The 27977-nt window shown below is 39.7% G+C and overlaps 2 protein-coding genes across 2 annotated transcripts; one reads left to right on the plus strand and one right to left on the minus strand.

Annotated features, from left to right (window-relative positions):
• The first annotated feature begins 68 nt into the window (after positions 1 to 68).
• Positions 69 to 27963, plus strand: capn3b (calpain 3b). Its single transcript, XM_012869127.3, has 23 exons — positions 69 to 604; positions 2177 to 2246; positions 3296 to 3414; positions 4786 to 4919; positions 6007 to 6175; positions 6317 to 6400; positions 6506 to 6597; positions 7603 to 7680; positions 7938 to 8098; positions 8169 to 8338; positions 8429 to 8440; positions 9644 to 9852; positions 9969 to 10005; positions 10521 to 10544; positions 11584 to 11670; positions 11830 to 11907; positions 11987 to 12044; positions 12124 to 12188; positions 13925 to 13993; positions 14068 to 14146; positions 14269 to 14385; positions 25676 to 25734; positions 27697 to 27963. The coding sequence occupies exons 1-23, from the start codon at positions 290 to 292 to the stop codon at positions 27721 to 27723; spliced, it is 2313 nt and encodes a 770-aa protein (XP_012724581.2). The 5' UTR covers positions 69 to 289; the 3' UTR covers positions 27724 to 27963.
• Positions 18538 to 19477, minus strand: LOC118566147 (parkin coregulated gene protein homolog). The gene has a single exon (XM_036147312.1). The coding sequence runs from the start codon at positions 19327 to 19329 to the stop codon at positions 18655 to 18657; it is 675 nt and encodes a 224-aa protein (XP_036003205.1). The 5' UTR covers positions 19330 to 19477; the 3' UTR covers positions 18538 to 18654.
• Positions 27964 to 27977: the final 14 nt, after the last annotated feature.

Consider the following 27977-nt stretch of genomic DNA (forward strand, 5'->3'; position numbering starts at 1 on the left):
GTCTGGACACTGAGAACCTCTGAGAAGCCTCCTCCCCTTCTTTAAAAGGTTTATATTTAGGTGCAGCTACTCCAGGGGCAATGCTGGAATGAGAGTCTGGCTGTTAACCCACTGAAGCAGTAACAGCTCTGGCTTTAGAAAAGAACAGGAACTAAATGTGATTAACTTGGGAGGACACAGGAAGTTTCTCAGGGCTGTTTTGCAACTTCACTTCGTGCTTCTGCAAGGGGAAAAGCGACTCTGAGGTTTCTTAGGTGCCCAACTTGCAGCAGTGACACTAAAGGGTCGGATGATGGAAGGCCACCCAGAGAAACCACCTGTGGTTGAGGAAACAAAGGTGAAAGTGCTTTTGGACACCGAGGCGTCGCTGGAGCCTGACGGCAACGTTGACTACGGAGTCACAGGAGCGAACTCCATCTACTCGGCCATCCTCAGCAGAAACGAGGCCGTCAAAGATGCGAAGCGCCTGAAGACCTTTCTGGAGCTGAGGGATAAATACGTGACGAAAAAGGTTCTGTTTGAGGACCCTCTCTTCCCTGCAAACGACTCCTCGCTCTTCTACAGCCAGAAACCGAGGATGAAGTTTGAGTGGAAACGTCCCTCGGTGAGTACCGGTACCCTGCTCTCTTGTCGTCAAACGCTTCAGGGTAAGCTGCACTCAATCACTCAATGGAGTACGAGCTCCATGTTGTTTAAAAAGCTCTCCAAGATAAGCTCTCTATCTCAACACCTCCTCTGCAGCGTATGGGGCTGCAGTAAAAAAGGGAATGCATACTTGTGGGTTATCACCTTCCACAGCCGCATTAGGCAAACTCTCACCCTGGAATACGTAAAGGCAAAGTTACTCTCATAAAACTTTCTTTCTGGTCTTTGGCCACATGTGACCTTGATAGCAGGTGTGGCGGAAGGTACTGGCAGAAACCAGCATCGTTTGAGACACTAACCCTAACCCCAAGAGGACCGTCCAGCACACAGTTCTGCACACCAGAAACAAACATAGACATTGCAGAACGCTTATCTAAGACCAACGCTTACAGCACTATGCACCCTAATAAACTGGGGTTTTAAAAGTTAATGTGCAAAGATTCAAACACATCTCCTACCGGGGGTTAAGTCGTAAATGCATAAACAAAAGTCGAGTTTAGTTCATCATTTATTGGAGTAGTTTAATCTCATACCTCATACCTCTTCTTTTCAGCAGCTTTAAAAAAAAAACATGTTAGGAAATAATGATTTTTACCCCTATAGATCCCTTTAATATAATTGTTACTGGAGTATTTTTCAACCAGTGTTTCTGTGACCTTTTGAACAGTAATTAGTGTTTTGCTGAATAGATATGACTTAACTGAAAATGGCCCATTTCTTCCAGCCAGTGGCCACTAAGACTTATGTTTGTCTTGCCACCAGGTTCAGTCAGCAGGAGGGGTAAAAGCAAGCTTTCACTCTCACTGTTAGCCAAGACTGGCATCTGCCGGTCACCAGATCTTCATCGCAGACACGAGACACTATCTAAATATTTTGGAGTGATGCTAGGAAAAAGTTATCCTGCCCGACAATAAAGTTAGCTAAACTCTACTGGGACTGTAGCCGTGGTCAGACGGGGTTCAAGACGGAGGTTTTTTGAGCAGAAAAAGACTTCAAGCAGGTGTGGCTCTCTGCATTAATATCTGGTGATTTATGTGAAAGAAAATAGTCTAATATCATCAGAGTTAACGTAATAGGGGGGATGATTCCTGGGCGATCGCAGATAATTTATGCAGTTTGAGAAATTTGGCAGAGATTAGTGACACCCGAATCCAATTTGGGGGAAGGGGGGGGGGGGGGGGGGGGGGTGCAGCAGCAGTGGAGCAAGTTCTAATTTAAGAACATGACTCCAGATTTTCAGGCCTTGGTGCTGGTAGCACATGTACCCCAGGAGATCAGAGTTAACCAGATCTAATGAAGCCTGTGTTTACTTTTACATTTTCCTACCTTTAAATGCAATCTGAAATAGCGTAAAGGGAGGGTCTTGACTTTAGTTTGTTAGCAATATCAATTAATTTCACATGTTAAATTGATCTATTGGTTATTGAAGCTTTGTTTTTGAGGTTTTTTTAGGGTAATTCCAAGGTGATGTTTGAAAGTCTGAGTCTGAGTCTGAGTCTGAAAGTTGCATTTAACACTTCTCCCCCTCCAGGAAATCTGTGAAAACCCCCAGTTCATCATCGATGGAGCCAACAGGACAGACATCTGTCAAGGAGAGCTGGGTAATATTTGAGCTGCTGCTGCTGCTTTACATACAACATTGGATTAGCTCACTGCTTCTCAAAACAGGGCTGTGGACCCCAGTCCTGGGAAATCTGGAAAAGTACATAATTTGAACGCAATATTTTAAAGGTTGAAAAGATTAAACATTGAAATTGCGAAATTGCAGAGATTTTTCTGTTGGTTTACAACCGAAAAAATTTCATCACTTATTTCCCACATAACAGCTTATTTTTTTAATTACTGGAAATCCACAAATAAATCCACACATTTAAAAAAAGGGGGGGGGGGGGGGGGGGCTGGGAGGGTACGTTTCCCTGCTTTTGTATTATATTAGATCTTTACCAGATCTATGTTTTTTCTTGCCTGGGTCTCAATAAAATATGGAACAAAGCTATGAAATTTATTGGATTATTTTCACAAACATGACAAGAGTGTGAGATAATTCAGTGTTATGCTTTAAAACAATGTTGGGAAGCATAATCTTGCACCCGCTCTCTTCACCAACATGAGGATAATTTGTAATTATTTAATGGTTGTGTACTATAACTACAACTACTGGTTTTATTTATTTATTTTATATATAGAACGTTGCATGTTTATTCACTAATTAAGATTTAAAGGTAATTGATAAAGATAAAAAGCATGTTTTTCCTCATAACTTGTCAGTAACTAGTTTAACCAAGGTTTTGTTTAACCACACTAAGTGGTCATTGCAGCTGAGTTTAACCCTTTAATTTAGGTATTAGTCCCCTACAAGGGTTTCTGATGAAAATTTTAAGTCAGACAGAATATTTTGGTTCCAATGTTCATTTCCAAAAGAAGCATTGAGCATTTGCTTGCATTTTATCTACTTGTTTCCCTTTCACTTGCGTTGTAGCCTGTAACGAAAGCTCAAGTCAAAGATGTTTGCAGACCTAAACGCGTGGAGCGACCCGATCGGCTGCTTTCATTAGAACCGTTGACTAACACCTGCAGCAATGTGGCTCAAAGTCAGATGTATGCTTGGATTAAATCCACAGGCCTGAACAGCTCATGAATCTGTTGGCAGGGGACTGCTGGCTGCTTGCCGCCATCGCCTGCCTGACTCTGAACGAGAAGCTGCTGTACAGAGTGATTCCTGCAGACCAGAGCTTCACTGAAAACTACGCCGGGATCTTCCACTTCCAGGTTTTACATTTACGGCTCGCGTAAGGCGGAGCTGGAAATGAATGTCCATGTGTCAGTATTTTTAAAAAAAATGTTTGTTTAAAAAGATCCAATGTACAAAAAGATGACAAAGAAACCTCAATTATTAAGTGTTAACGTCATTGTTAGATCACAGTTAACTAAACGAAGGGGAAATCCTGTTCTCTAAAAAGGTGCCGACATGGCTTAGGCTTGAAAATCAGGTCTGAGTGAATCAAAAGATTTCTGGAGCAATGTGCTTTGGACAGATGAGGTCAAAGTAGTGTTTTTTTTGGCTATAATACACAGCAGAAACACCTCATTCCATCAAGCACAGTGGTGGAGGAATGATGTTTAAAAAAAAGCCATTAATGTCAGTGGTAACATTTTAAAATACGTGTACCAAAAATTCAGTGCCCTAATGCAAGGGGTTCCCAAACTTTTCAGCCTGTGACCCCCAAAATAACGGTGCCAGAAACTGGTGACCCTCTTTTGTTGGGGTGGTTTTTGGAAATTACTAGAATAAAGTCATGGATTAAACGGATAAAGTAGTTAAAACGTGGAATGTTGAGCATCTATAACAAAGTTATACTATGGTATCAGTCTCACATATAATAAAAACTATTAGGACTTTGAAAACAATCATGTGACTAATATTATGACTTTATTCCTATATCACCACTTTGTTCTGGCAATATTATGACTTTGTTCTCATATATGACTATTCTAATAATGTTCTTCATTCTTGTACACCTAGTAGTATGATTCATTCTTGTCATTTCATCAAAACAAATTGTATTAAGGCCAATTTAGATTAAAGAAACCTAATTATTGGGCGTGGAGATGTATATTTCTAGAAATAAATATATTTTGAGATTCATTTCACATTTGCAGGTTAACCTTTTTCTATGATTAAAGGCATAATTTTTCTATATTAAAACAAATATATCTCAGACATTGTAAAATCAGAAATGTTGATCATTCTATGTGAGGCAGAGACAAGTGAAGGTAATCAGGAGTAGCTGAGACCATTGAAGACGGATGTGCTGAGGGGACGACTACAATGAACAGAAACTGAAGAAAAACATGAAATATTTGAAATGCAGACACAGAAGAAAATCATAAACCAATCACTTGGAGATTATGACAAGATTAGATGTTCCTTTATCTAATTTCCACAATTTAAAACCCAATAGAAAACACTGTAGCTGATGATAATGATAAATGTATTCCTTAACCTCATGCAAATGTAATTTTGACTCACATTCTTAAAGAAAGAACGGCTCGGTTGTAACTATGCTACGGAGAGATTTATTGCCGGACAATGTTTAACCATCACTGATCGACGGGCTTTCCCATTTTTCTCTCACTCAGTTCTGGCGTTACGGCGAATGGATCGATGTGGTTGTGGATGACCGCATCCCCACCTGCAACAACCAGCTGGTTTTCACCAAATCTTTCAGAAAGAACGAGTTCTGGAGCGCTCTGTTGGAAAAAGCTTATGCCAAGTAAGGAGAGTCCATGCGGGTCAGCTGCAAGTCTGGCGTTATTGTTTTATGCATAGTCTAGCTCCATCTCAAAAGAATGCCCTGTAGAAAAAAGTATTCTAAAACCTTTATTTTTTATATATCCTTTATTTAACCAGGTTAATACCCATTGAGATTAAAAATCTCTTTTGCAAGGGAGACCTGGCCAAGATAGGCATCAAAATTACATCACATCATTACATACGTACAAAGACACACACATGAAAGCCAAATATGCACTTACAATAAGATCTCAATTAAAACATTGACATGTGAGGGAGTCCAACTCAAAGCATCTCATTCTCAGCTTAAAAATACTCAATGGAACCAATTTACGAAATTTCAAGTTATTTTGCAGCAAATTCCATGTAAAGGCAGCAGAGTACGCTAAGGCCTTTTTACCCAGCTCAGTACTGACACGTGGAACAGAAAACAAGAGCCTGAGAACGGAGAGAGTAATAACCAGTACTTTTTTTCATAAGAAGTGAACATAAATAAGATGGAAGCGCACCAAGAATAGCCTTGTATATAAATGTATACCAATGACAAAGCAGACCACCCTACACGAGAATACAGCTCACAGTGATGGGTGCGAGCTTTAAAATTAGTAATAAATCTCAACGATGCGTGATAGGCTGCGTCAATCATCTGAAGGCATTGAGCAGATGAATGCATATATAATATATCACCATAATCCAGCACAGTTAAAAAAGTGGATGCCACTAACCGTTTTTTTTACATTAAAAAGTAAAAAAAGTCTCAACTTTCTCACTAGACAGTGAACATGAGGCTTAAATGATAGGCAGTCATCAATAACAATACCAAGATACTTATATACTTATATATTAAATTTGGCAGGTTTGAATGTAAACACATGCTCTGATAATTGTATAAAATGCTATAAGATGTCAGAAAACCAAAGGTCTTATCACGGTGTACATTTATTTGGCATGCAATCACAGCACGCAGCTTCTCATGTTTCCTGAGTTGGCTGCGGACGCTGTGAAAAAAAAGCCTCAGAGATCAGAGCCGTCAGCGATGCTCCAAGAATGATTGACCTCTCTCTCAGGTTGCACGGTTCTTATGAGGCACTGAAAGGGGGGAACACGCTGGAAGCCATGGAGGATTTCACAGGTGGAGTCACTGAGTTTTTTGAGCTGTCAGAGGCACCCACTGATCTCTTCACCATCATGAGGAAGGCGCTGGAGAGGGGCTCGCTGATGGGCAGCTCCATTGATGTAAGTTTTGTCGGAAACGCTCGAGGTCGAATTGAGTAGGGAGTCAATTGAGATGTTTCATTGCAAAACCATGAAAGAGACGATTAAGGTGCTTATTTCTCCTAAAATAAAGTACAATTTGCTTTGAAATGTGCCTGTTAGGTTTCCTCAGCCAGTGAACTGGAGTCCCGGACTGATCAAGGGCTGGTCAGGGGTCATGCCTACTCCATCATAGGCCTGGAAGAGGTGCAACAGAAAAATTAATTCAAATTGCAGACGTATGTCCTTGCAGGAGAAGAAGACGCTTTCAAGAAACGCTAACATGAGATAGGGATGTTGGTCTTTTCTTAGTGCGACGAAGTCTCGAAGGACACCAAAATCCGCCTGATCCGTTTGCGCAATCCCTGGGGAGTTGTGCTCTGGAAGGGACGCTGGAGTGCCAAGTAAGATCTGGTGCATGATATCCTACGAAATCAGGTAACAGTTCTGCGCAACAGTTTAGAACCACCCCAAACGTTTAAAATAAATACCAGCTTCCAAAGAGACAAACTTTCTTGTAATCTTTTTAAGTTGTCCAGATCAAAATTTTCAGCATTTTAAAGATCATCAGAGATTTCTAGGACTTTATCTGATTTATTTCTTTTTTTCGTGATTGGATGTTTTTCTTCTAAAAAAAAAAACGCAGACTCTGGATCAGCTGTAGGTTTCTTCTTGCTAAAGGAGACTCTTTCCTTTCCACTGTCGCCACATGCTTGCTCAGCATGAAGGATTGCTGCAAAGTTAGCGGCTCAATGTATCGACTGGCTTTCCTTAGATGGCAAACATTTTTTTGACTGTTGGGATGATAAACAGAACTTCACAGCAATGTTTTACGGTTGGGATTGAATTAGGATTTTTTTCTGAATTGAATTGTAATCTGGTTTAATGGTTGGACTGAATTGACTACATATTTCTTTATAAAGATTGGATCCATTTGATCTTAAAATGATGCCGGTTGTGAATTGGTGCTATAAATTGAATTGAAATACGTTGATGGATACAGCCAAGAAGATTACAAGAAATTGTGCTTCTAAAAACAATGTGTCCATTCAAATAAAATGTGCTCCCTAATGTGTAACACTGATTCATCCCATGCTTTCTTGGAAACCTGAAATTTGTAGGTCAGAGATAAATGGTTTAGCAGCACAAAACTAATTTTTGCTGCATAAAATATAGACTTGAAAAAAGGTGTAAAGAACAGCTAACTTTAAAAAGCATGAAATGATATTGAAAAATTGCCAGAAGGTTTGGCTTTTAGGAAGTAAAGCAATAAAAATGCAGAAAAGGGGATGGATTAAGACTTTTGTGCAGCTTCCATGGGAACATTATGCAATCTTATTTAAAATTGTGAATAAAGGACTGATAGCATTTTTACCCATAAATGATTGTTCCCTGGATGTTTTTCATAGCTCAGGCGAGTGGTCCACCATCTCCACTGCAGACAGGGAGAATCTGAAGAAACAGACTGTGGAGACAAGCGAGTTCTGGTGAGTAAAGCTGCTGCTGCGTCTTTGTCATCCCCACTTTTCCTCTTGAGATGTAACCACAGCACCTTAAAAGGCTGGATTTGTTGGTCTGATCATAGCAAGTAAAGTTCAACAATATTTATCCAACATGAAAATGTTTGGCATCAGGAATCACTCATTTTAGACCAAAGCTCAATATTTTGTAATATCCCCCGCCTGTTAGGAACAAACTCTCTCACAAGCTCCCTCTTTTGTGTTGTTTCTTTTTTTAAAATCAGGATGTCGTTCGATGATTTCAAGCAGACTTTCACCAAACTGGAGATGTGCAACCTCACGCCCGACGGGCTGCAGGGCGACGAACGGCACAGCTGGTCGGTGTCGGTCAATGAAGGTCGCTGGGTGAGAGGCAGCTCTGCTGGTGGCTGCAGGAACTTCCCAGGTTTGCATTTTTGCAAACATATAAACCTTTAAAAAAAAAAAGCCCATTTCATGTGACACATTCTCTGTAGACACATTTTGGACAAACCCTCAGTACCGGCTTCAGCTGTATGAGGAGGATGACGACCCAGAGGACGGGCAGGTGGCCTGCACCGTGGTGGTGGCCCTGATGCAAAAGGGTCGGAGGATGCAGCGCCATAAAGGAGCGAAATTCCTCACCATTGGATTTTCTATCTACAAGGTTTTGTTTACGTGACATGCTTTATTCTCAACATTAACCCTAAATCCTGAAGACTCTGTTTGACGCGCTACTTTTTGCTTCGTTCTGCAGGTGCCAGAGAAGGTACAGTATACCTGGTTTGAAGAACGATGCAGCTTCCTAGAGATCAGCGCTTTTTTTTTTCCAAAGTTTTGTGTGCTGACTGAAGCATAGAAGCAGAAAAACATACAGTTGTTGCCAGACATACACAACATTTAGTTCTTAAATATATAGGTGGTATTTTCCATTCATTTTTTGTCCAATTTCTTAGTTTTCACCACTGCTAAATAATGTTTTTCAGCCCTAGAATGACATTTTCCAATTTTCCTGTCAAACCTTGAAGATATGGTTGTAACTCCAACCCATTAACCAACACAGATGGAACAGTAAACATACATAAAAACTTCTAAACAAACCCAAATAAGTTACTATTTACCACGTACATTTTTCATTTACAAACAAAAATGTTAAGACAATTTCTTACATGGTTATCTTCCATTTATCGTTATCGAGGGGAACTGCTCAATATATTGTGATACTGATTTTTACCCATATCGCCCAGCCCTATAATTATTGTTATTATTATATTATTGTTATTTATTTAAGTCAATTATGATTTCATAATGTTTTATTTATTTATTTAATTTTGAGCACTTTTACATTCCGTATTTCAAATGTAAAATGAGAGAATATGATTAACAGTGACGAAAAAAAAATCTATATACAGAAAAAACAAACAGGTCGTGACTGCAATCAAAATTATATTGAAAAATATACTCACTTTATTCCAGCCAATCAAAGCTGTGTTTTAGGGTAACCATTGTTAAAAGCTCTGTTTAACATTGTTGAAAAGTTTTCTTTGGGAGGATGTTTATAGTTTCTTGTTACTGTGATTTCCAGGCAGCTAACTCGCACTTTAAAACGGCTGTTTGAAGACGAGGCGTTTAGATGCTTTTTCATTTAAAAATTAGAAAAACAATTACTCCTGTACAAATTTTATCATCTTAAGTATCTTAACCTGGTTAGCAATGAAAGCAGAAAATGGGGGATTTGAATGAAAAACATGATCAACATAAAGAGAAACGTTATATTCACAATGGCTTCTACCTGCCCTAAATCTAAATTTACGTGTCTATTAAAAAAGCTTACATTTTTGCTGATGCTTATTGGATATTAGAATCATTTTCTAATTTTAGTGTTGAAAATATTCATACTTGTGTTTTTTTTTATCATTACAACCTTTGATGCAGAAATCATTCACATCTCAGGATTATTTTAAATGTGCAGATGCAAGGGCAGAATCAACACCTGCAGAAGGACTTCTTCCTCTACACAGCCTCCACGGCTAAATGCCGGAGCTACATCAACCTGCGCGAGGTGACAGAGCGCTTCCGGCTGCCTCCAGGAGAGTACGCCATCATCCCCACCACTTTTGAACCCCATCACGAGGGAGAGTTCATCCTCAGGGTCTTCTCTGAGAAGCAGAGCACGTCTGAGTAAGGGTCTTTGATGCTCTGGCTACATTTAGAGGTCCACAGCTCAGGATTATGATTAAAAGTCTAAATAAGAATGACTTGTAGAGGTTAATTCGTGCCTATTTTTCTCTTCATAGGGAAGCGGAGAGCTTGATCGAAGCTGATCAAACACAGGTTTGCACACGGATGGCAGCAGATGGAGAGGGGTGTACATTTATTTTAGTGTTGTAGCGGCTGTATTTCTGCACGTGTTTACAGAACCGTGAGAGAATCCGCTTCATTTTTATTCACTTTTTCTGTCTTTGATGTTGGGGATAGGGGGACAGACGAATTTTAAAGGCACTGCCTATAGAGTTACTAAAGTTACTCTTTAGAGAGTAACTTAAGAGGCAAAATTTGAGTTAATCAAGGATAAACATATAGGAGTGTTTTATTGTGTAGGCATTTAAGATTACGTATGATGCTAAATCTGTGCTAAAAGTGAATGAAACATGGACTGCATGACAAAAACAACTAATCCAATCATATCAGAAATAAAAAAAATCACTAAAAAAATGTTAATGGTTAATGTCAGGTGTGTCTTATATTCTATCATTGCTATTCTTTACCCTCTTTTGTCTTGTCACAACTCATAAGGCTTTTCTAATCGATTTATCTCATTCTTCCTTCTGTTCCTCTTCGTTCTTCAGCAAGACAAGAAAAAGAAAACTAAGGTAACAATAGCATAAACCTGAAACGCTCTTTTCCCGGATTTCAACCTAAATATGTTCTTAACAAACAGTGCTGTGAAAACGTATCCCCCCCCCCCTTTCACACGTTCATATTCCTTTTGTTTTTATTTTAATAGTTCAGATCCAGCCATCCATCCATTTTCCAAACCGCTTAATCCCTCAATAGTTCAGATCATCAAACAAATTTTAATATTAGACAATGACACAACCAAAAATGCAAATGATGATATAATTTATTTAGGTAGAAAAACACCAACAAAACTAACTTGACCTTATATGAAAAGACATAGGTAAAAATAAAATTGTCAAAATAAGGAATTTGAAACTGTGTGTTATGAGAACTTTTTTTAGTGTTCAATTAACTTTAATTCATTTCAGAATTAGGAAAAGTACAAAATGCAGTTTCCATAGCACCTTTTTACCCCCTGTAATAATGAAAAGCATTAGCATTATTACATGCTTAGATTTTTGAAAAAACTAAATTATCTTTAATTTAAGTATATCAATTAGGCGGCAAAACAAAAACATTGTGAAGATATTGTTTTTTAGTTTCTCTGGTCCCAAACCAATTTCTTACATCTACCAATCCTTCTAAATATGCAACTGAACATTTTAAAAAATGTATGTTTTACCGTAAAGATTTTTATAGTGCAAATAAACTTTTGAGCAGTAACTAATAAGCCTGAATTTGACTTGATGGCAGAGGCCCATTCCTCCTAGCAGCGCTTCAAAATGGGAAAGGCAAGAGAACATGTCATTCATATAAGGCAGATAGGTGTGTTAATGTTCACCAGGAAGGTAGTGTTGAAATAATTTAACAAGCTCATTGTTGCTTAGTGCGGTTATGGCACTGCAATGAAAGCTGAACTTATTTTTAGGCTTTTTAAACCTTTTTTGACAGAGGCGCCTAATATTTATGTAGGTCAGTGTAGTTATAACGATGCAATCAACTCAATTTTATTGTCTTTTATTGCTACTTTTTAATCTTTTTTAAAATATGGGTGGTGTTGCACAACGCCAGCCTATTGTGTTTGTATCAGACAGAGCGCGGGCCAACAAAGAAATTGAACACGACGGCATTCGGGGTGAGAGGAGGAAGAAACCCAAGGTAACAAACTTTCATTAGTTATTAAATGGATCCACAGAGACAGGAAATACACGTGGATCCATTTCTTCCCTTTTTAGCGTTTATATATTTATAGTATGCCATCTTTGGAGAAAACCGTGACTCTGTCAGTGAATTACTCTCTTCTCGTCCGCCTGTCAGCGAAAACTGTTGCAACCCGAGGAAGAGACCGAGGAAGAGAAAAAGTTTAGAGCCATTTACAAACAGATTGCTGGTGAGGTGCGTATGCATGGACGAGTCGGACTTATTTTATGTCTGGACGGGGTTTAATCAGACATGTTGCTCCTCCCTCCCGTAGGACATGGAGATCTGTGCAAACGAGCTCAAGACGATCATGAAGAACGTTCTATCTAAACGTAAAAGAGCTCAGTTTGTTCCTAGCCCTCATGTTAAATTGTCATACACTGATTTATGCATTTTGTTTTGTTTTTATAGATAGCGAGATACAGACAGAGGGCTTCAGCCTTGAGACGTGCAGAAGCATGATCGCCTTAATGGATGTATCCTTTAAAGCTGTCAAAACCAAAGTGTGAGCATTCTGATACGACACTGCCCAAAGTCAGGTGTTCAACACCTGAATGTTTGGGTCATTTCCAGGTTTTTTGGGTACCTTGAAGGCATGTTGAGGAGGTAACTCAGCCATTTTTGACCTGCGTTGGCACAAGGATGTATCTTAAACATGCCGGACACCAACCCTAAAGGACTATACAGGAGAAATGTCCTATTCACCTTCAAAATGCACTTACAGATTTATTTTTTCACATTATTTCAGCGTCAGACACCTAGGACCAGGCAGTTCCTTTCACACGCAGTCACTTTGATAAAATATACACTTAAAAGGATATTTTGCACTTAAAAAGCTAAAATCTCCCTATGTAAACTACAGATATATAATAATATCGCATTACTCAAATACATATCTGCAACTTCAAGGAACTGCTGGTGGTAAAGTACTTCTTGTCTCCCTCCAAAAAAATAAAATAAAATAAATATTGACTCATGGACAAATAACAAGCAGGTGAAAACGAGGCGAGGAACCTGTAAAAGCACGGTGGGGGGAGTGTTATGGTTCAGGGTTTTCCCTGCTGACTCAGGGACACGCAATGAATGAATTTTCTGTTTTAACAAATCATATTTTGGGGGAAATGTGGCACAACCAGTCAGAAAGTTGAACAAGAATTAGAAACAAGATGACGATTCCAACAAAAGCTAAAAAAAAGAGGAAGCTGAGTGTTATGAAAGAAACTGATTTTATCCCTTCAGTAATTTAGGTCAGAGAGAAGTTACTTTTGCTCCAGGAGCTTTACAAGCTCGGTTGTATAGTAAATAATTTATCGTATTATTATTGAACTCGTTTACAGGCAGTGTGTTTCAGGGAAAAAAATGCCACCAAATTAATTAAGATTGCCCTTTTTTTCTTGCTTTCACACCCACTTTATGTTAAATAGAGTTAGAGGGTGAATTTGTATAACAGCATTATCAGTGAGAATGCTATACAGCTTCCTCACTTATTGTTTTCCTGTTTTTCTTTATTATTATTATTCCGTCGGCATTTAACTACTCCAGCATACTTCAACCAATTTCAACAATTTTGGTGTCAAAACGTTCGGCTCGTTCCCGGCATGCCTGCTGTGACTCATGGTTATGCTAACTTTTACACTTTTTAAAATATTTCACTTTTTGTGCGCTTTTTTGGCTGTTCCCATTGAAATCAATGCAAATTGCTTCAAATTCCTTCAAATTCTTTACATTCTTCCTATACTTCCAATTCTTCTAATTGTTCTTAATCTTCAAATTTTTCACATTTTCAAATTCCTTAAAATTTTTTGAAAATTTTCAAATTTTTCTAATTTCTTCAAATTCTTCATATTCTTCAAATTTTTCTAATTCTTCAAATTTTTTCAAATTCTTCAAATTTTTCAAAGTCCTTCAAATTTTTTGAAAATTTTTAAAATTTCTTCAAATTTTTTCTAATTCTCAAAATTTCTTCAATTTTTTAAAATTCTTCAGATTTTTCAAATTCCTTAAACTTTTTTCAAATTCTTCAAATCTGATTTCAATGTTTTCTGCATCTTCTGCTCAATCATTCTGCAGATTAGCATTCTCACTCGCTGTTACGCAGGAACAGCTTTTTCTAGTTTAACAGATGTGTTTCATATTATTTTCCATTCCCTTTGTTAGATGCAACAACCAAACAGCTGCATTGAGCTTATTTTCCTGACAGACTTTTCCTCAGACCGACGGATCGGGGAAGTTGAATTTCCAAGAGTTTAAACACTTATGGAAAAAGATAAAGGCGTGGCAGGTAGGCCAAACTTAGCTCTGGTTTTAATGGCCGCTGTTGTTTTGGGTCCAAATGTCTTTGTCTCGTTCTGGCAGCTCATCTTCAAACAGTACGATCAAAACAAATCCTGCTCCATCAGCAGCTTCGAGATGAGGAACGCCGTCAATGACGCAGGTGGGGAGGAGACCACTGCATCCCTCACAGCCACTGACATCTGGCCCCCCTGTTCTAACTCATATCCGACAGAACCAGCTGTGCATCGCCGACGTTTAAAGGAAAAACGTCTGTCTCCGCAGGGTTTCACCTCAACAAACAGCTGTACGACATCATAGCCATGCGATACGCAGACGAGCACCTCAACATTGATTTCGACAGCTACGTCTGCTGCTTCGTGAGACTAGAGGGCATGTTCAGTAAGTGCACATTTGGTTGTTAGCGCCACATTCAGCGGAACTCACTCATAAACGTCTCACTGAGATGAAAAGTATGGGGTTCTGATTGTACCAAAAATAAGCAGATGTAATATGTCTAGATGTTGTGTTGTTGTTGCATATGTGTTATCTGCATATGTAGAAGTTGCACATGTATTTGTTGTATATGTAGATGTAGCATATGTCTATGTTGCACATGTCTGTTGTATATGTCTATGTTGCACATGTAGATGTTGGCCGTTTCTCAATATGCGTTCTTGAGCGTTCTCGTGTGCTCGTGTGCTCGTGACACGTCATCAGCCTCAGCCCGAGCACTGTTCCAATGCTGAGAACGCCAAATCGAGAACGCGCCGAATTCCCCGGATGTTGTTCTCGCCCGCCCTCTTTATCGAGCATGCATCAGAGCAGACTTGTGCGTTCTTCAGACAGACCGCTTGCCCAGAATGCACCGCGGCCGCAGCTTGATTCGAGACAGCGCAAACAGAGCTCATAGCGGTAAGTTAAAAATTCCCTTTTCTGCTGCTGTTGTTCTTCAAAAGTACGTTTTAAGATAGTTTGAGACGAGAACATTATACTTTTAAGTTTTCTCTATGTGGCCTGTTTACAGAGTTAGTGGGTAATTAAAAGAAGTAGAGTGCATAATACCGCTGGTTATGATTTATTTATTTGTTTTGTGTTTATCTTACTGACGTGTGTTGCTTTATTAACTCAATACTTGCTGGAATAAATTGTATATGTCTGCCTAGGACGGCAGCAGCATATAAAATAAATAAATTCTATAAATGTTTTTCCTATCTAAGTGAGTTTATTCTGAGTCAGGACACGAATAATTGAGAGGAGAAAGAGGGAAAGAAAATAATAGTAATAAAATATGAAAAAACAGACATTTATTTTATACAAATGTTTAATCTTTGGAAAAGAATGAAGGTGTAATATATTCAACAAATTATTAACAGTTATTAACATGGTTTAAAACTAAGAAATAACTCCTATTAAGATCTCATACAAATAGACAATGCTTATAAACTTACAATTAAAAATAGTTGGAATGGAAATTATTTAACGATTATTTAATGTATTTTCACAGGTGGTGAAAAAATGAAATGAAGCAGCATGTGAACATGACTCCAACTGACCTACATTAGGTCAGTTGGAGTCAGGTTCACTTAAACATGCAGCCAGCTGGAGCAGCTCCCTGTCTTCAGCCGCTGGATGGCGTCCTCCTCTGGGTCAACCTCCTCGTCCTCCTCTGGGTCAACCTCCTCGTCCTCCACGTCCAGCTGGTTACCTGCTACTATACTAATACTGTGGAGGATGCAGCAGGCGGCGATTACTTTTGGGGCAAACGTCAGGCGGACCTCCAGCATCCTTAAGAAGATGGAACGCCACCGTGTCTTCAGACCACCAAAGGCACGCTCAATAATGTTAATCAGCATCGGTGTGGTGTCTGTTGTAGCGTGCCTCCACTTGACCTGTACCAAATATAAAATTAACTTGTAATTTAGGTAATATGCTGATCTGTCTTAATCTTCTATCCAATTAATATAATCTATGTATCAGTTGTGTGTCATTGTTGGCTCTATTTAAGGACAAGAAGGTAAGAGATCTTACTGGCAAGCTGTTTCCCTATAGGATGCACCACAGGCCAGCCAGCAGAGGGTCACCAGCACCTCTATCTCCTGTGGCCATCCATGGACCTTCTGGATGGGCAGCAGCTGAAGGAGGACGATGGTGGCCCTTCTTAGCCTGAAGGCTGGTTTCAGGTCCCCTTCATTAAAAAATATTTGGAGGATTGGCACAGAGGGGTTTATCCTCACATATTTTGTTTCTGTTTCTTCATGTAAATAAAAAATGCCAAATGTTACCATCATTGTTTTTTGTCACCTTTTCTATGCATAAAACTATACCTGTTTAACATGCAGATTATTATAGTTCTCAAGAAAGAACAGGTAAAATGTATAGTGTTGTATAGTAAATGTAACAAATGGCTTCCCTTCTCTGGTATTTTTACCATTTCACTGAAAAAATGGGCTGAACTAACTGCACATAATTTATAGATTAATCACTGTAAAGGTGGACAGACATAAAAATGTTTTTTTTTTTCCTTTCTTAATGATCAATGCTGTGAAGGTCAGGAGGTGCAATAAAGTAGCTTAACCCTACACTGTAAAAAAAGTCAGTAAAATATACAGCAAAACACCGTCAAAGAGCAACAGTAAGAGACCGTGAAACCAAAAGCGGTCTTTTACTTTAATAAATACATTAAATAATGATTAATCAAGTGACTGGAGAAAACACTGAATATTACGCTAAGAAAATATAAAACTCACAGTGATTCGCTGTGAAAATTAATAAATATGCATACATTTTAAAAGAAATTGTCGTACAGACAAAAATGTCCAAAAACATTAATTTTTACGACATTATTTGGATAAAATCACAGGTTATTGAGTTTTGCACATTAGAATTTACAGGAAATACTTGTTGATTGTGAAGCAAGCACAAACTTTAATTTTAAAGAAGCAAATGGTTTAAAATATAGTCCATTGTAAAAATGCCAAAAGTGCAATTTTGTAAAAACGCTAAAAGACAAAAAAAGAAATTGACCTTTGTTATAGAAAACATTTAATCTCCGCTAATGACAAGATATTCAAATAAACAAATTGCACCCTTTGTAATGCTTCTTAATTTTCTGTTTCATTTTTAAAGAAAAATGAAAAAATAGAGTATGATTGAAGAAAGTTCTTGTTACATCTCTCTTTGCAGGTGATTAAGCAGACTGAAAGCGTTCTATTATTTTCTCCCTTTTATCTCCTCTTTCTTTCACCTTTTCTTCATTTTATTTGCTCTTCTACTTACTCACTGTAGTGTCCATATAACTTGAAAAACTCCTTGCATGAATTATAATAAAACTATTTACATACATAAATCAAGTGAAAGTAAAATCTGTTGAGCTCTTTTTGGCATTAAGACAACAATTCTTATTGCCACATTGCCGGACAGGACACTGTTAAGAAAAAAAAAAAGAATATGAGTTCTTAAAACTGTAAATGTAGATAACGTTTTGTCTACTTGTCTTTTATTTGTGCTATAGAAGTTTTGATATTCATTGCAAGCTAATATTACCAATGCAGAATGCACACCTACTTGAGGGCCCCCAAGACCTTTTTTTTTCATGAGAAGTTATAATTTCTACATGATCAAAGATAATGTCAAAATATGCACTCTGTTATCATAAATCTTAATTACTACACTGAGATAAAAATTGTGTGTGCATGCAAAAAAAATAAAAAACAATTATTGCTCTTGGGGACCCTCTTGTAGCCCTTGGATCTTAAGCAGATGCTAAGTTTGCTTCTGCCTCGGGCCGGCACTGAATATGCAGATTCCAATGACAACAGCCCCATTTCCACACAATTCTGACTTAACATTGTTTCCCCCTGCTCTTTTATGTCTCATGTCGCCTTTGGTGTGTCCATTTTAAATCTAGAGTTGGTGTGATGGTTGCTGATTTACAGCTGAACAGCTGTTTTTACTATTTGAAATCACATTACAAGTCTTTTACTGTGACACTGTTTGCCCTACCTTAGCGGCAAGGGGCGTTGCTCATGAGATGGTGACGTCACGTGCGCGGTACGCCATTGCAGAGCGCTCAAAGAAAAACATATTTTCCCTCCTCTTTTTCAAAGCTGTTATCCAATTAACGACCTTACTGAACGTTTCCACCAATAGGGTGTCGCGCTGCTAAGCTGTGCTTACATGCAGGCTCTAGGCACAAAGCCACATTATCCATCTGAAAAAAAGCCCCCTGCATGACATAATGCAGCTATCTAATTAAAATCCCTCATTGTTGGCTGGAGTCTGGTCACTACTGGTCAGTATGGAGGCTCAGTGGTTATTATTGCTCTCAGGAAGAGCAGGAGAGAGTCTTCTCTGTTTGTACTATATTATCTCTGAGAGGCTACCCCTCAAAGCTGTGTTCAGAAATACCTGAAGCCCAGCTTCAGTGTGTCTTTCTGTGCAAATCCAGCAGACTCGCTGATAGCAACATACCTACAGACAGGGCCCCAAAACTGGCTCTAGTCCAAGAATTTCAGTAAACAAATTAAATAAATGAATAACACATTAAACTGATGTGCTTCTTTCAAATGTTGGTATATTTTTGAGCAACTTTGGAACCAACTTCCTAAGGAACAAAGTAAAAGAAGTAGCCTTGCAGTAATCAGTCCAATAGCTCCATCTGTCAGTTCTTCACGCAGGACTATAGGTGGGTATCATAGATTTGATTTGTTTGAAGGCGTCCGGGCCACCGTAGTGCTCCAGGGTCTGCAGGGTCTCCTCGATCAGATCGCCGATGCTCTCTCTCTGCCGCCGGCTCTCGATGGCATCTCCCAGGTTTCTCTTCTTGTTCTTGAAGAGGTTGAACACGGGCAGGATCTGCTTCAAGTAAGGCACCAGCGCCACACCGACGCCGTCCGCGGACGCCACCAGGTGCTGCACGATCCGCAGGGTGGTGCACATCACCTGGTGGTTTTTGGTGTTCATGGCATTCCGGATGGGGATGATGAGCTTGGGCACGACGGGGAGGATCTTGGGGCCTCCGCGCGTCAGCATGTCGTGGATCCCCTGCCGCGCGAGGAACTCGTAAGGGTATTCGGTCTCGCAGAGGCCGTGGAAGAGCAGCGGCAGGTAGTACTGGTAGTCCAGTTTCTCGATGTCCACCTTCCACGCGATGTTCTTGCCTCTGCTGTTGTAGTCCACGGCGATCGGGAGCTCCCTGCGCTCGTAGTAAGTCCGGAAGGTGGTGGGTTTGGACGACAGTGGGTGAAACACCCCTGTCGACGGAGGACCCTCAACCACGGAGTTCTTCATGAAGGCCTTGACGGTGAAACCGTCCGGTTTTGCCTTGCCTTTGGTTCTTGACATATCACAGCTCCTTTCGCAGCGGAGCCGAAGAAGCCAGATAGATGGGAAAAAAGGCTCCGATAACGATTTAATGCACAACTTCAGAGCTGTTTACTTTCCCACCGTTGCTATGGAGCTGTGGACGCTGAGGAGGAAGGGCATGTGGTTGCCATAGTGACAAGAATGCGCGTCCGTTGAAAGAGCGACGCTAAACTTCCTTCTTGTCACGGTATCACTCCGCCGTGTGCAACATATAGTTCCCACAAAACGCGTCTCACCAGCGATCATTCGGCTTTGTTTCTAGACCACTTTTCACACAGTTCAGCGTGACACAAAACGCTTTACCCTGCATGGGCGATAAATAGAGGGGCACATTTATAAACAGTACAAAAATCGATAAAATAAAATTCAATTAAACAGCAATAAAATAGGCCTACAGGACAAATCGATCAAACATTATTGTAGAGGCTGAATAACTGTGTGTGTGAAATGTAAACGTTTCATCTCTGAAGCACAGACCATGAAATCAAACATAGAAACAACTGAAACAGTAACATACTTTTATTAAAATTACAAATTACCAAATAATGATATGGTTGCAAAAGCTGTGGTAATGCAAAATGGCAGCAACAAAAGCAGAAATATAATTTCAAACAGTGTAGACGGCAAATGAAGGGTTTTCAGTTTAAGTGGCAAAAGATTTGCATTAGTAGCAGTATTTATGCTTTTAAGATGAACAGATTAACATTCAGATTAATCACTTTAGAGTTAAGTCACCCAGAAAATGTCTTAACTTTGTTTGTCAACTTGAGGCCCTTCCTTTCGCTCTCTGCATTTCTCACCCTTTATAAAACCTTTCTCAAGCCACATTTGCATAATTTGCAGAAACAAATTTCCAACTTACCTTAAAAAAGTTAGAAATCTTCCAAAAGCAAATCATACATATAAGCAAGACATACCAAACATACCACCTTCAATATTTGGAATGAGCTTGATGAGAGGTCAAATTCCATCTCCATCTCAAAAAACAAAAATGCAACTCAGATCAAAGGATTCCTTTCCTGACTATATTGGGAAACTTAATTAGAGATAAGTTGATTGGTACTCCAGTGTTAATTCTATTTCATTGAACTTATTGATTTATTACTAATATTGTTATTTGCCAATGGATCTTGATTGTGGCAACTATTCTAAAACAAAACTAGAATGTCGGAATAGTTTGTTGTCTATTGTGAGTTTGTTTGTACAGCGTTGTATTCAGATGGTGCAGACTTCTACTAAAAACTTTTAATAGCTTCCCACAATGTGTTGAATTTCATGTCTAACGTGTGAATAAACTAAACTATATATAATCTACGTGCATATAAACATAGCAGAGCTGCAAAGCATAGCTGCTTTGAATGAACAGTCAAATGTAGTAAAGTAAAACAGCATTAATACCAAAAGAAATAAGGAAAAATTGCAAAAAAAACATTTGAATATAGTATGACAAAAATGTTTTTACAGGATTCACGGAAAGTTGGGAAGATGAAAAAAAAGAGAGAACATTATTTTGAGTTTTAAGGAGATCTTAGCTTGATTTGTTACATAATGAAGGCAAGGCAAATTTATATAGCACAATTCAGTATAGAGACAATGCAAAGTGCTTTGCATGATTAAAATATAGGAAAATAAAACAGAATAAAAGCAAGTAGGGATAGAATGTGGAAACAAAAAAGAAATGAAGGAATGAAAGAACATAACAGGGTAGGTGTAATTTTGGTCAGCAAAAATAAAAATTTGAACAAAATCTAATGATTGATTGTAAAAGCTTATGTTGGAGGGAATGAACTGATTTTAACAAAAGTCTTGAAGGAATACCATTGCCATTTTTCTCTTATAGACATGATACAAAAGAAACAACAGACAACAGCTGTTTTAAAATCTTTTTATACCCTATAATAGGGGTTTTTAAACTTTTTTTCCCTATCCACAGTCTATTTTGGTGTCTGACGATAATGCATCAAAGCATTTTAATCCCACCGTCATAAGAAATCATAAAAAGAGGAGGAAGGACATCTTGTCCTAAGGATCAACGTCGGAATACACCAATTTAGGAAAAACGCAAACGGCATCCCCACAGGATTTCAAGTCTCAGCACACCAAGTCATCAGTGAGTGCATCAACAAAGCATCTGTATTAAAATCCAGGTTTGACCTTCATATATTACTTTTATCAGTCTATTGAGGCACTTATTCCGAGAGATATCATAATAAAAAAGTCCTTAAAATGAATGAAAGATTTTATACTAAAAAAGTTTTGATTTAAAACAAATTCATAAAAGTCATACATTGGCTGTTTGTGACAAAGTTTTCCTTCGCTGTATTTTTGGGGGATCAGAAACTGAAGAGTTTGCGAACCACTAATCTATCCGGTCTAAAAATGTAAAATTTAGAATTAAAGATATTTAAATACATTTGAGATTTCCTAATATCCCCCAAAGCATCTCTTTGATTAAAATGCAAACGAGAGCCTAACTTCAGTTTGAGCTTTCTCGGATGTACAGCAGTATTAAAGCAAGTAAAGTATTATAGCAAGTAAAGTTTCTTGCCATAAAACGAGTTACATCAATATTTAATCTCATTTTGGGATTAATAAAGTATCTTTGAATAAAACTGAATTGCAGTGCTTACATGCAGGCTCTAGGCACAAAGCCACATTATCCATCTGAAAAAAAGCCCCCTGCATGACATAATGCAGCTATCTAATTAAAATCCCTCATTGTTGGCTGGAGTCTGGTCACTACTGGTCAGTATGGAGGCTCAGTGGTTATTATTGCTCTCAGGAAGAGCAGGAGAGAGTCTTCTCTGTTTGTACTATATTATCTCTGAGAGGCTACCCCTCAAAGCTGTGTTCAGAAATACCTGAAGCCCAGCTTCAGTGTGTCTTTCTATGAAAAACATGACATAAAAATTTTTCAAGAAAACATTTCAAACTTCTTAAAGAAGTATCAATTAAGAACATTTTAAAAAGAGTCATGGCTGTTAGATCTTTTAAGGATACAATAAAAAGTCTCCAAAAGTTGTATTTTGGAATAATACATTTTCAACATATAAAGCTAAATACTAGCTTGTGTTTGTTAAATTAAATTAAATTATGCAGGCCAGGTGTGTGTACCCCCCTCCAGAAAAGCACCACGATGAAGACCAAGCCTTATTGCAATGCATTGTTCAACACTAATTTTATTGCTTCATCTATACCACAATTTGCCTTTAATTGTCTTTTATGGCCTCTTGCTCTTGTTGCACCGGGAGCTCTCCCTGAACTTTGATGCATGAACCCACAGAAGCCAGGAAGCTCGAAGCAACAAAGGAATAAATTTACCCGGCAGCGGCTCAAAATCCCTTGAGTTTACGTCAGTCAAAAGTAAGTTACAGGAGTTCAGACTTTGCGGGCCTGAAGTCGGCTGCAGAGGCAGCTGAAAGGAGCGGCGGCTCTGGTGATCAGGTCGCCGTACGCTTGTCGAAACTGTCTGTTCATGAGCGCGTACAGGACGGGGTTAATGCAGCTGTTGAGCCAGGTGAGGTTGGCGCAGAACATGTGCAGCATCTGGGGGGCGCGGTTGTTTTTGTCGGCTATGTTCAGTAACATAAAGGGAACGAAGCAGAACACAAAGCAGAGAAAAACTGTGAAACACATGCGGGTCACTCGCTTGAATTCGCTATCATCTCCCGAAGTTGTGGCGTGAGAAGCGGGAGCAGCGTAGCCTCGTGAGACCATCCTGATCTCGCGAGCTTTCAAGGTTTCACTCGCAGATCAGTCTGGCTACTCTCCGTTAAGCCGGGCGTACACTGTACGAGTTTTTCAGTCGTGGTACTTATATACATCTCAAACTGTGCGACGGAACCGCGGGGTTTAAAAGTTCACCGCTCACGATATGTGCAGCGCGACGCTCGGACGAGACCGGACTGCTCACACTGTACGTCGTGTCCCCTCTGGGACCGCTCACTGTGGTGGCAGAGGCAGGCGAGCGACGGTGGGTGACAGGGACCCAGAGCAGGGGTTCGAGCCCAGCTCTGGCGAGGCCCGCAGGAGGCACCGGGTGTCGGGGGAACGGAGGGGAGAGAGGAGGGACGAGACGCACCGGCGGCCGCGCGGCACGGCAGGTCGCCCGGCCCCCCCCGCGAGCGGAGGAGTGCCGAAAACAGGCGGCCAGCGCGGACCGCGGAAGAGTGCTGAAACAGGCGGCAGACCGCGGAGGAGTGCCGAAACAGGCAGCCAGCGCGTTGCGCGGACCGGACGGCTCGCCCTCCCCAACACCAGCCGGAGGTTGCTTCAGGGACGCCCGCTTCCCTCTCTCCACTGGCGGGGACGGAGAGGAGGGGAGGGCGCCCCCTCGTAGCTCTGCTTGAACAGCAGGATGCGCTCACGAAAACCTCACGACAGCCGACTGAATTTCAAACATGTTTGATTTTCACGATCGTCCGATTCCTGATCGGGAGGTAGTCGTGAGAAGCCATTCCCCCCTCCTCCCCCCCTCTAAGATCAAGCTGAAATTCGGCCCGATTCAAAAAATGCTCGCACGACTGAAGAATCGGCCCGAAAAGGGGAAAAACTCGTACAGTGTACGCCCGGCTTCAAAGAAAATTTGGAGCCGTTCACCAAACGAACGTCCAATCAGCGTTGGCTTTGAGGCGGGTTGAGGTGTGACGCAATGGGAAGCGCGTCAGTTCAGTCTAAACAACATGGCGGCTTCAGCCGATGAAACTAGCGTTAGCGCGGCTATCGAGCAAGTTTTATCGGAATTACAGAGTATTTCTTTGCTGAGATAACAAGCCTTTACCTGCAGCAGCAAGAGTAGCTTGGCTTGTGGTTGTGTTTTCGTCGTCGCTCGTAACAGAGTGACGACGAATCTGATTGGTTCATTTGGCCCGTCTATCACCAACATAGGCCAATCAGCTAACCAGTATTTTCGCCCCTTCCCAAAATTACTTCAACGGAAGGTTTCCAGATGGATATGCGAAGCAAATCTATCTGGCGGAGTCAGGTTAGGAGCAGCGGTCCGGGTCGCTGGCCTGTCTTCTGATGACTTTAGGGGTGCGGCTGAGCTCTGAGATGGGACAACAGCCTTTTCTTTCTCGTTTGTGCTTTGGTCTGGTTCTACTTGGCTGCTTATCTCTGAGCTGCATGTCTTCCCCACACCACTTTCCACTCCGCTGTCATCCGTCCCCTGAGCTGACAGAGCAGGTTTCTTCCTGGAAGAGTTTCGACTCAGCCGGTAGCGGAGCAGAGCTTTTGATGCAATCCTGACCTTCCTGTAAATGAGCAGGTACTGTTATTAATGTTAAAACTGGGTCTTCATTTTTATTAATATAGGAAAAATAGTCACAATTTCAACCTGATCACGTTTTTAATATCATCATCAATGGGTTTTTTAAAGATAAAAGTGGGAAATAGGCTGTCAATCTTAAAATGCCTACCAGTTGGCAATAGATGGGTGAGCAAAGCCTGCCTTCTGAGCCTCCTCTGCTGCATCAATCTTCTCCTTGCTCGGATTTGCCTCCTCAACTGCATCCCCTCCTCTTCAGCCTGCTGGTAAAGCTGACCAACGACCGAAGCAACAGCAATATTGCTCGTATCGCTCATTTTGCTTCTACAAAGTGCTGATTTTTAAAGAAGATTCAATCGCCTCTGCAACTACACCAATTACAACTCCCAACAAATAAATTCACGCTATTGCTGGTTTTATACCCACAGTTCTGTAATTATTTTAGATATTTTTTAGACTTTTTAGAAAATAATTTAAATAAAAAACGTTTTCAATAAGATATGATGGTGTAGTGTATAAATAGTTTTGAACGTTAAAGGAATGCTCAAGAGCTGTGGGTGTGATGACGTCACGAGTATACTTCTGTTCCAATGCACAATACGTGCTGCGTGCTCGCGTTCTCGTCAAGTCCGATCTTCCTGTGTTCTTACCGAGAACAGACTTGACGAGAACGCGAGTACGGACTTGCGTTCTTGTGAATTGAGAAACGGCCGTTGCATATGTCTATCTTGCACATATCTATGTTATATATATCTATGTTGCACATATAGCCGTTGCACAAGTCTAGGTTGCACATGTCTATCTGCTATTGTGGTGTTGTCTACATATGCAGACAACACATATGCAACAACAACACAACATCTAGACATATTACATCTGCTTATTTTTGGTACAATCAGAACCCCATAGAAATGGGCTTTTTTTATGTTTCATGTGTGTAAAGACACTGGTGTCACACAAAAGTAAAAAAAAACTAGATCAAAATAAGCAACAGGAATCCCTACGTGAGAAAAAGGATGATGGGAAGAGAAGGTCTGATTTGGCTTTATCTGTTTTCAGGGGCATTCAATGCCTTTGATAAAGATGGAGACGGTGTAATCAAGCTGAATGTCCTGGAGGTAAGCTGAATTCTACATTTCTCTACATTACAACAGGCCGCTGTGTCTCACTCCTGTAGAAGTAAATCTACCTTTTGTGGCCATCGACAAGCTTAAAAAAAGTAGATCAGTGTGAGCATAAAACATTTCTCTAGAAGGCATTTGGCCCGTCCATGTGGGGAATTTTGGATCAGCGGCATCTCAGTCCATGTTGATGTAAAACTCCCCTGCAAGCCCTGGAGTTCTAGCAATTTCCAGTTTATATGTAAACATCCTTTTTGGTTTTCGTCTGAGGTGATAGTTTGGGTCAGATGAGTGACCCCGATGGTCAGTTAGTGCTACATCTTCCTCTGCTGCTGGTGCACCCCGTTCTCTCAAATCCAAAACTGAATTGGGCTCAGAAATAGTTAGTTGGTGCATTTCTGTTTTTAATCATCATCCTGAAACCAATAAATCTCAGTCGGGGAGAGATGCTAAATATTCTTATTCAATACTTTGTTCTTTACATACTTGAATGTGCTGACAATGAAATCACACAAAAATGATCAATGGAAACATGCATCAACCCACGGACATCTGGATTTGGAGCCACATACTGCAAAAATATAATTTTTTTTCTTGAAATAAGTGTATTTGCACTTGATTTGAGCAGGTTAATAAGATAATCTGCCAATGGAATAAGATTTGTGCACTTAAAATAGAAACAACTCATCTCCATCATCTTACTTCAAGTAAATATATCTAATTATCTTATTTTAAGAGTAAAAATGCTAATTCAATTGGCAGATCTTGTTTAATTGCTCAAATCAAGGACAAAAACACTAATTTCAAGAAGATTTTACCTATTTTTAGTTGCCTTTTTTGCAGTACACTCAAAATTAAAATGGAAAAGCACTACAGGTGGCTCCAACTTTGATGTAATGTCCCAAAAAAACAGTCAAATGAGGCTCTAGAGCTCATGTGCCTGAATAACCTCCCTATAATGCCTGGGCAGCTCCTGATGGGGTGGAGGATGGTCTCCTGAGGGATCTCCTCCCAGACCTGGACTAACGCAGCGAGACATGATGTCCCAGTTGTGCTCAACTGGATTCAGGTCTGGGGAACGAGCGGGCCGGTCCATAGCATCAATGCCTTCGTCTTGCAGGAGCTGCTGAAACACTCCAGCCACAAGACGTCTATATATAAATATATATATAAAACCACATATATATATAAAACTACATCGCTTCATTGGATCTCTAATTTCTGGTTGGAAATAATGTATCAATTTCCCAGGAGTGGGGAAACATGGAGGTCCTTTGTTGGACCATCAGCCATCCTGAACATATAGTCTTTCTCTCTTATATTACATGTCTGTCTTGTGTTGGAAAGAGGAAACAAAGCCACAAAGAAAGCAAGGTTTTAGCAACTTTCTGTAAAAATTACTTTTTAAGAACATTATAAAGCCTTAAAAGTTACAAGAATTACATATACAATTTAATAGTTTAGTTAAATATACACCTGTGAACTTAAACTGGTGCTTTTCAGCTCTGGTTACCAGACTAATTTGCCAACATAAGAAGCTTCCCAACAAGCTATTATCATCGCTGCTATCAAGCCTAACCTCTTTAAAAATCGCACAATCAGGGAGCTTTGAGCGGATAATGCACCAACAATTATCTTAGTTTTAATTACCTAAACCTTACACATTTTAACGGTTTAAGAAACAGATTCATTTAATGAATAAGTTCCTTTCCATCATGCATATTGTTTGGTAAAAATAGCCAAATAACACTCCTACACATAACAGAACAAGTGTGAAAATACTGCATATACAAAATTAACACATTTAGGATGCAACTAAACTTAAGTTGAAACCATCTATAAAGGTGTAAAATATGGGTCACATTCATCCAAATACTTTCAAACCCCTTCAGAAATCCTGTAAAATAAATATTGTTTTTTGTGCGTTACCATTCAAGTGTTTATTTCTTTTTCTTCCAGTGGCTTCAGCTGACCATGTACTCCTAGATGAAGATGTCATCGGCGACCTCTGCTCAGACTTTCAAGCCGTTTAAAATCCTGCGTCTCTACTTTAAGTGCAGTTAAAGCGAGGTTACGATGCAAAACCCAAGACATTTGTCAAGCTGAAAAGTATTTCTACTGATGTATTCATCCCTCTCTTATCAAAGGTTTAACTTCACCTCAGGGTATAATAGCAAAAAATAAATAAAATAAAGTTCCAAGTTTACAGTTATGAATGCTAAATCACCTGTTTGTTAAGT

This window comes from Fundulus heteroclitus, chromosome 15 (genome assembly GCF_011125445.2).
Source record: "Fundulus heteroclitus isolate FHET01 chromosome 15, MU-UCD_Fhet_4.1, whole genome shotgun sequence".
Taxonomy (NCBI): Eukaryota; Metazoa; Chordata; class Actinopteri; order Cyprinodontiformes; family Fundulidae; genus Fundulus; species Fundulus heteroclitus.

Excerpts from the sequence above, each read along its gene's own strand:
- capn3b (XM_012869127.3), top strand. The coding sequence starts at position 290 with ATGATGGAAGGCCACCCAGAGAAACCACCTGTGGTTGAGGAAACAAAG. Across the intron at positions 3,415-4,785 it reads CCGGGATCTTCCACTTCCAG|TTCTGGCGTTACGGCGAATG; the intron begins GTTTTACATTTA and ends TCTCTCACTCAG. Across the intron at positions 9,853-9,968 it reads GAGAAGCAGAGCACGTCTGA|GGAAGCGGAGAGCTTGATCG; the intron begins GTAAGGGTCTTT and ends TTCTCTTCATAG.
- LOC118566147 (XM_036147312.1), bottom strand. The coding sequence starts at position 19,329 with ATGTCAAGAACCAAAGGCAAGGCAAAACCGGACGGTTTCACCGTCAAG.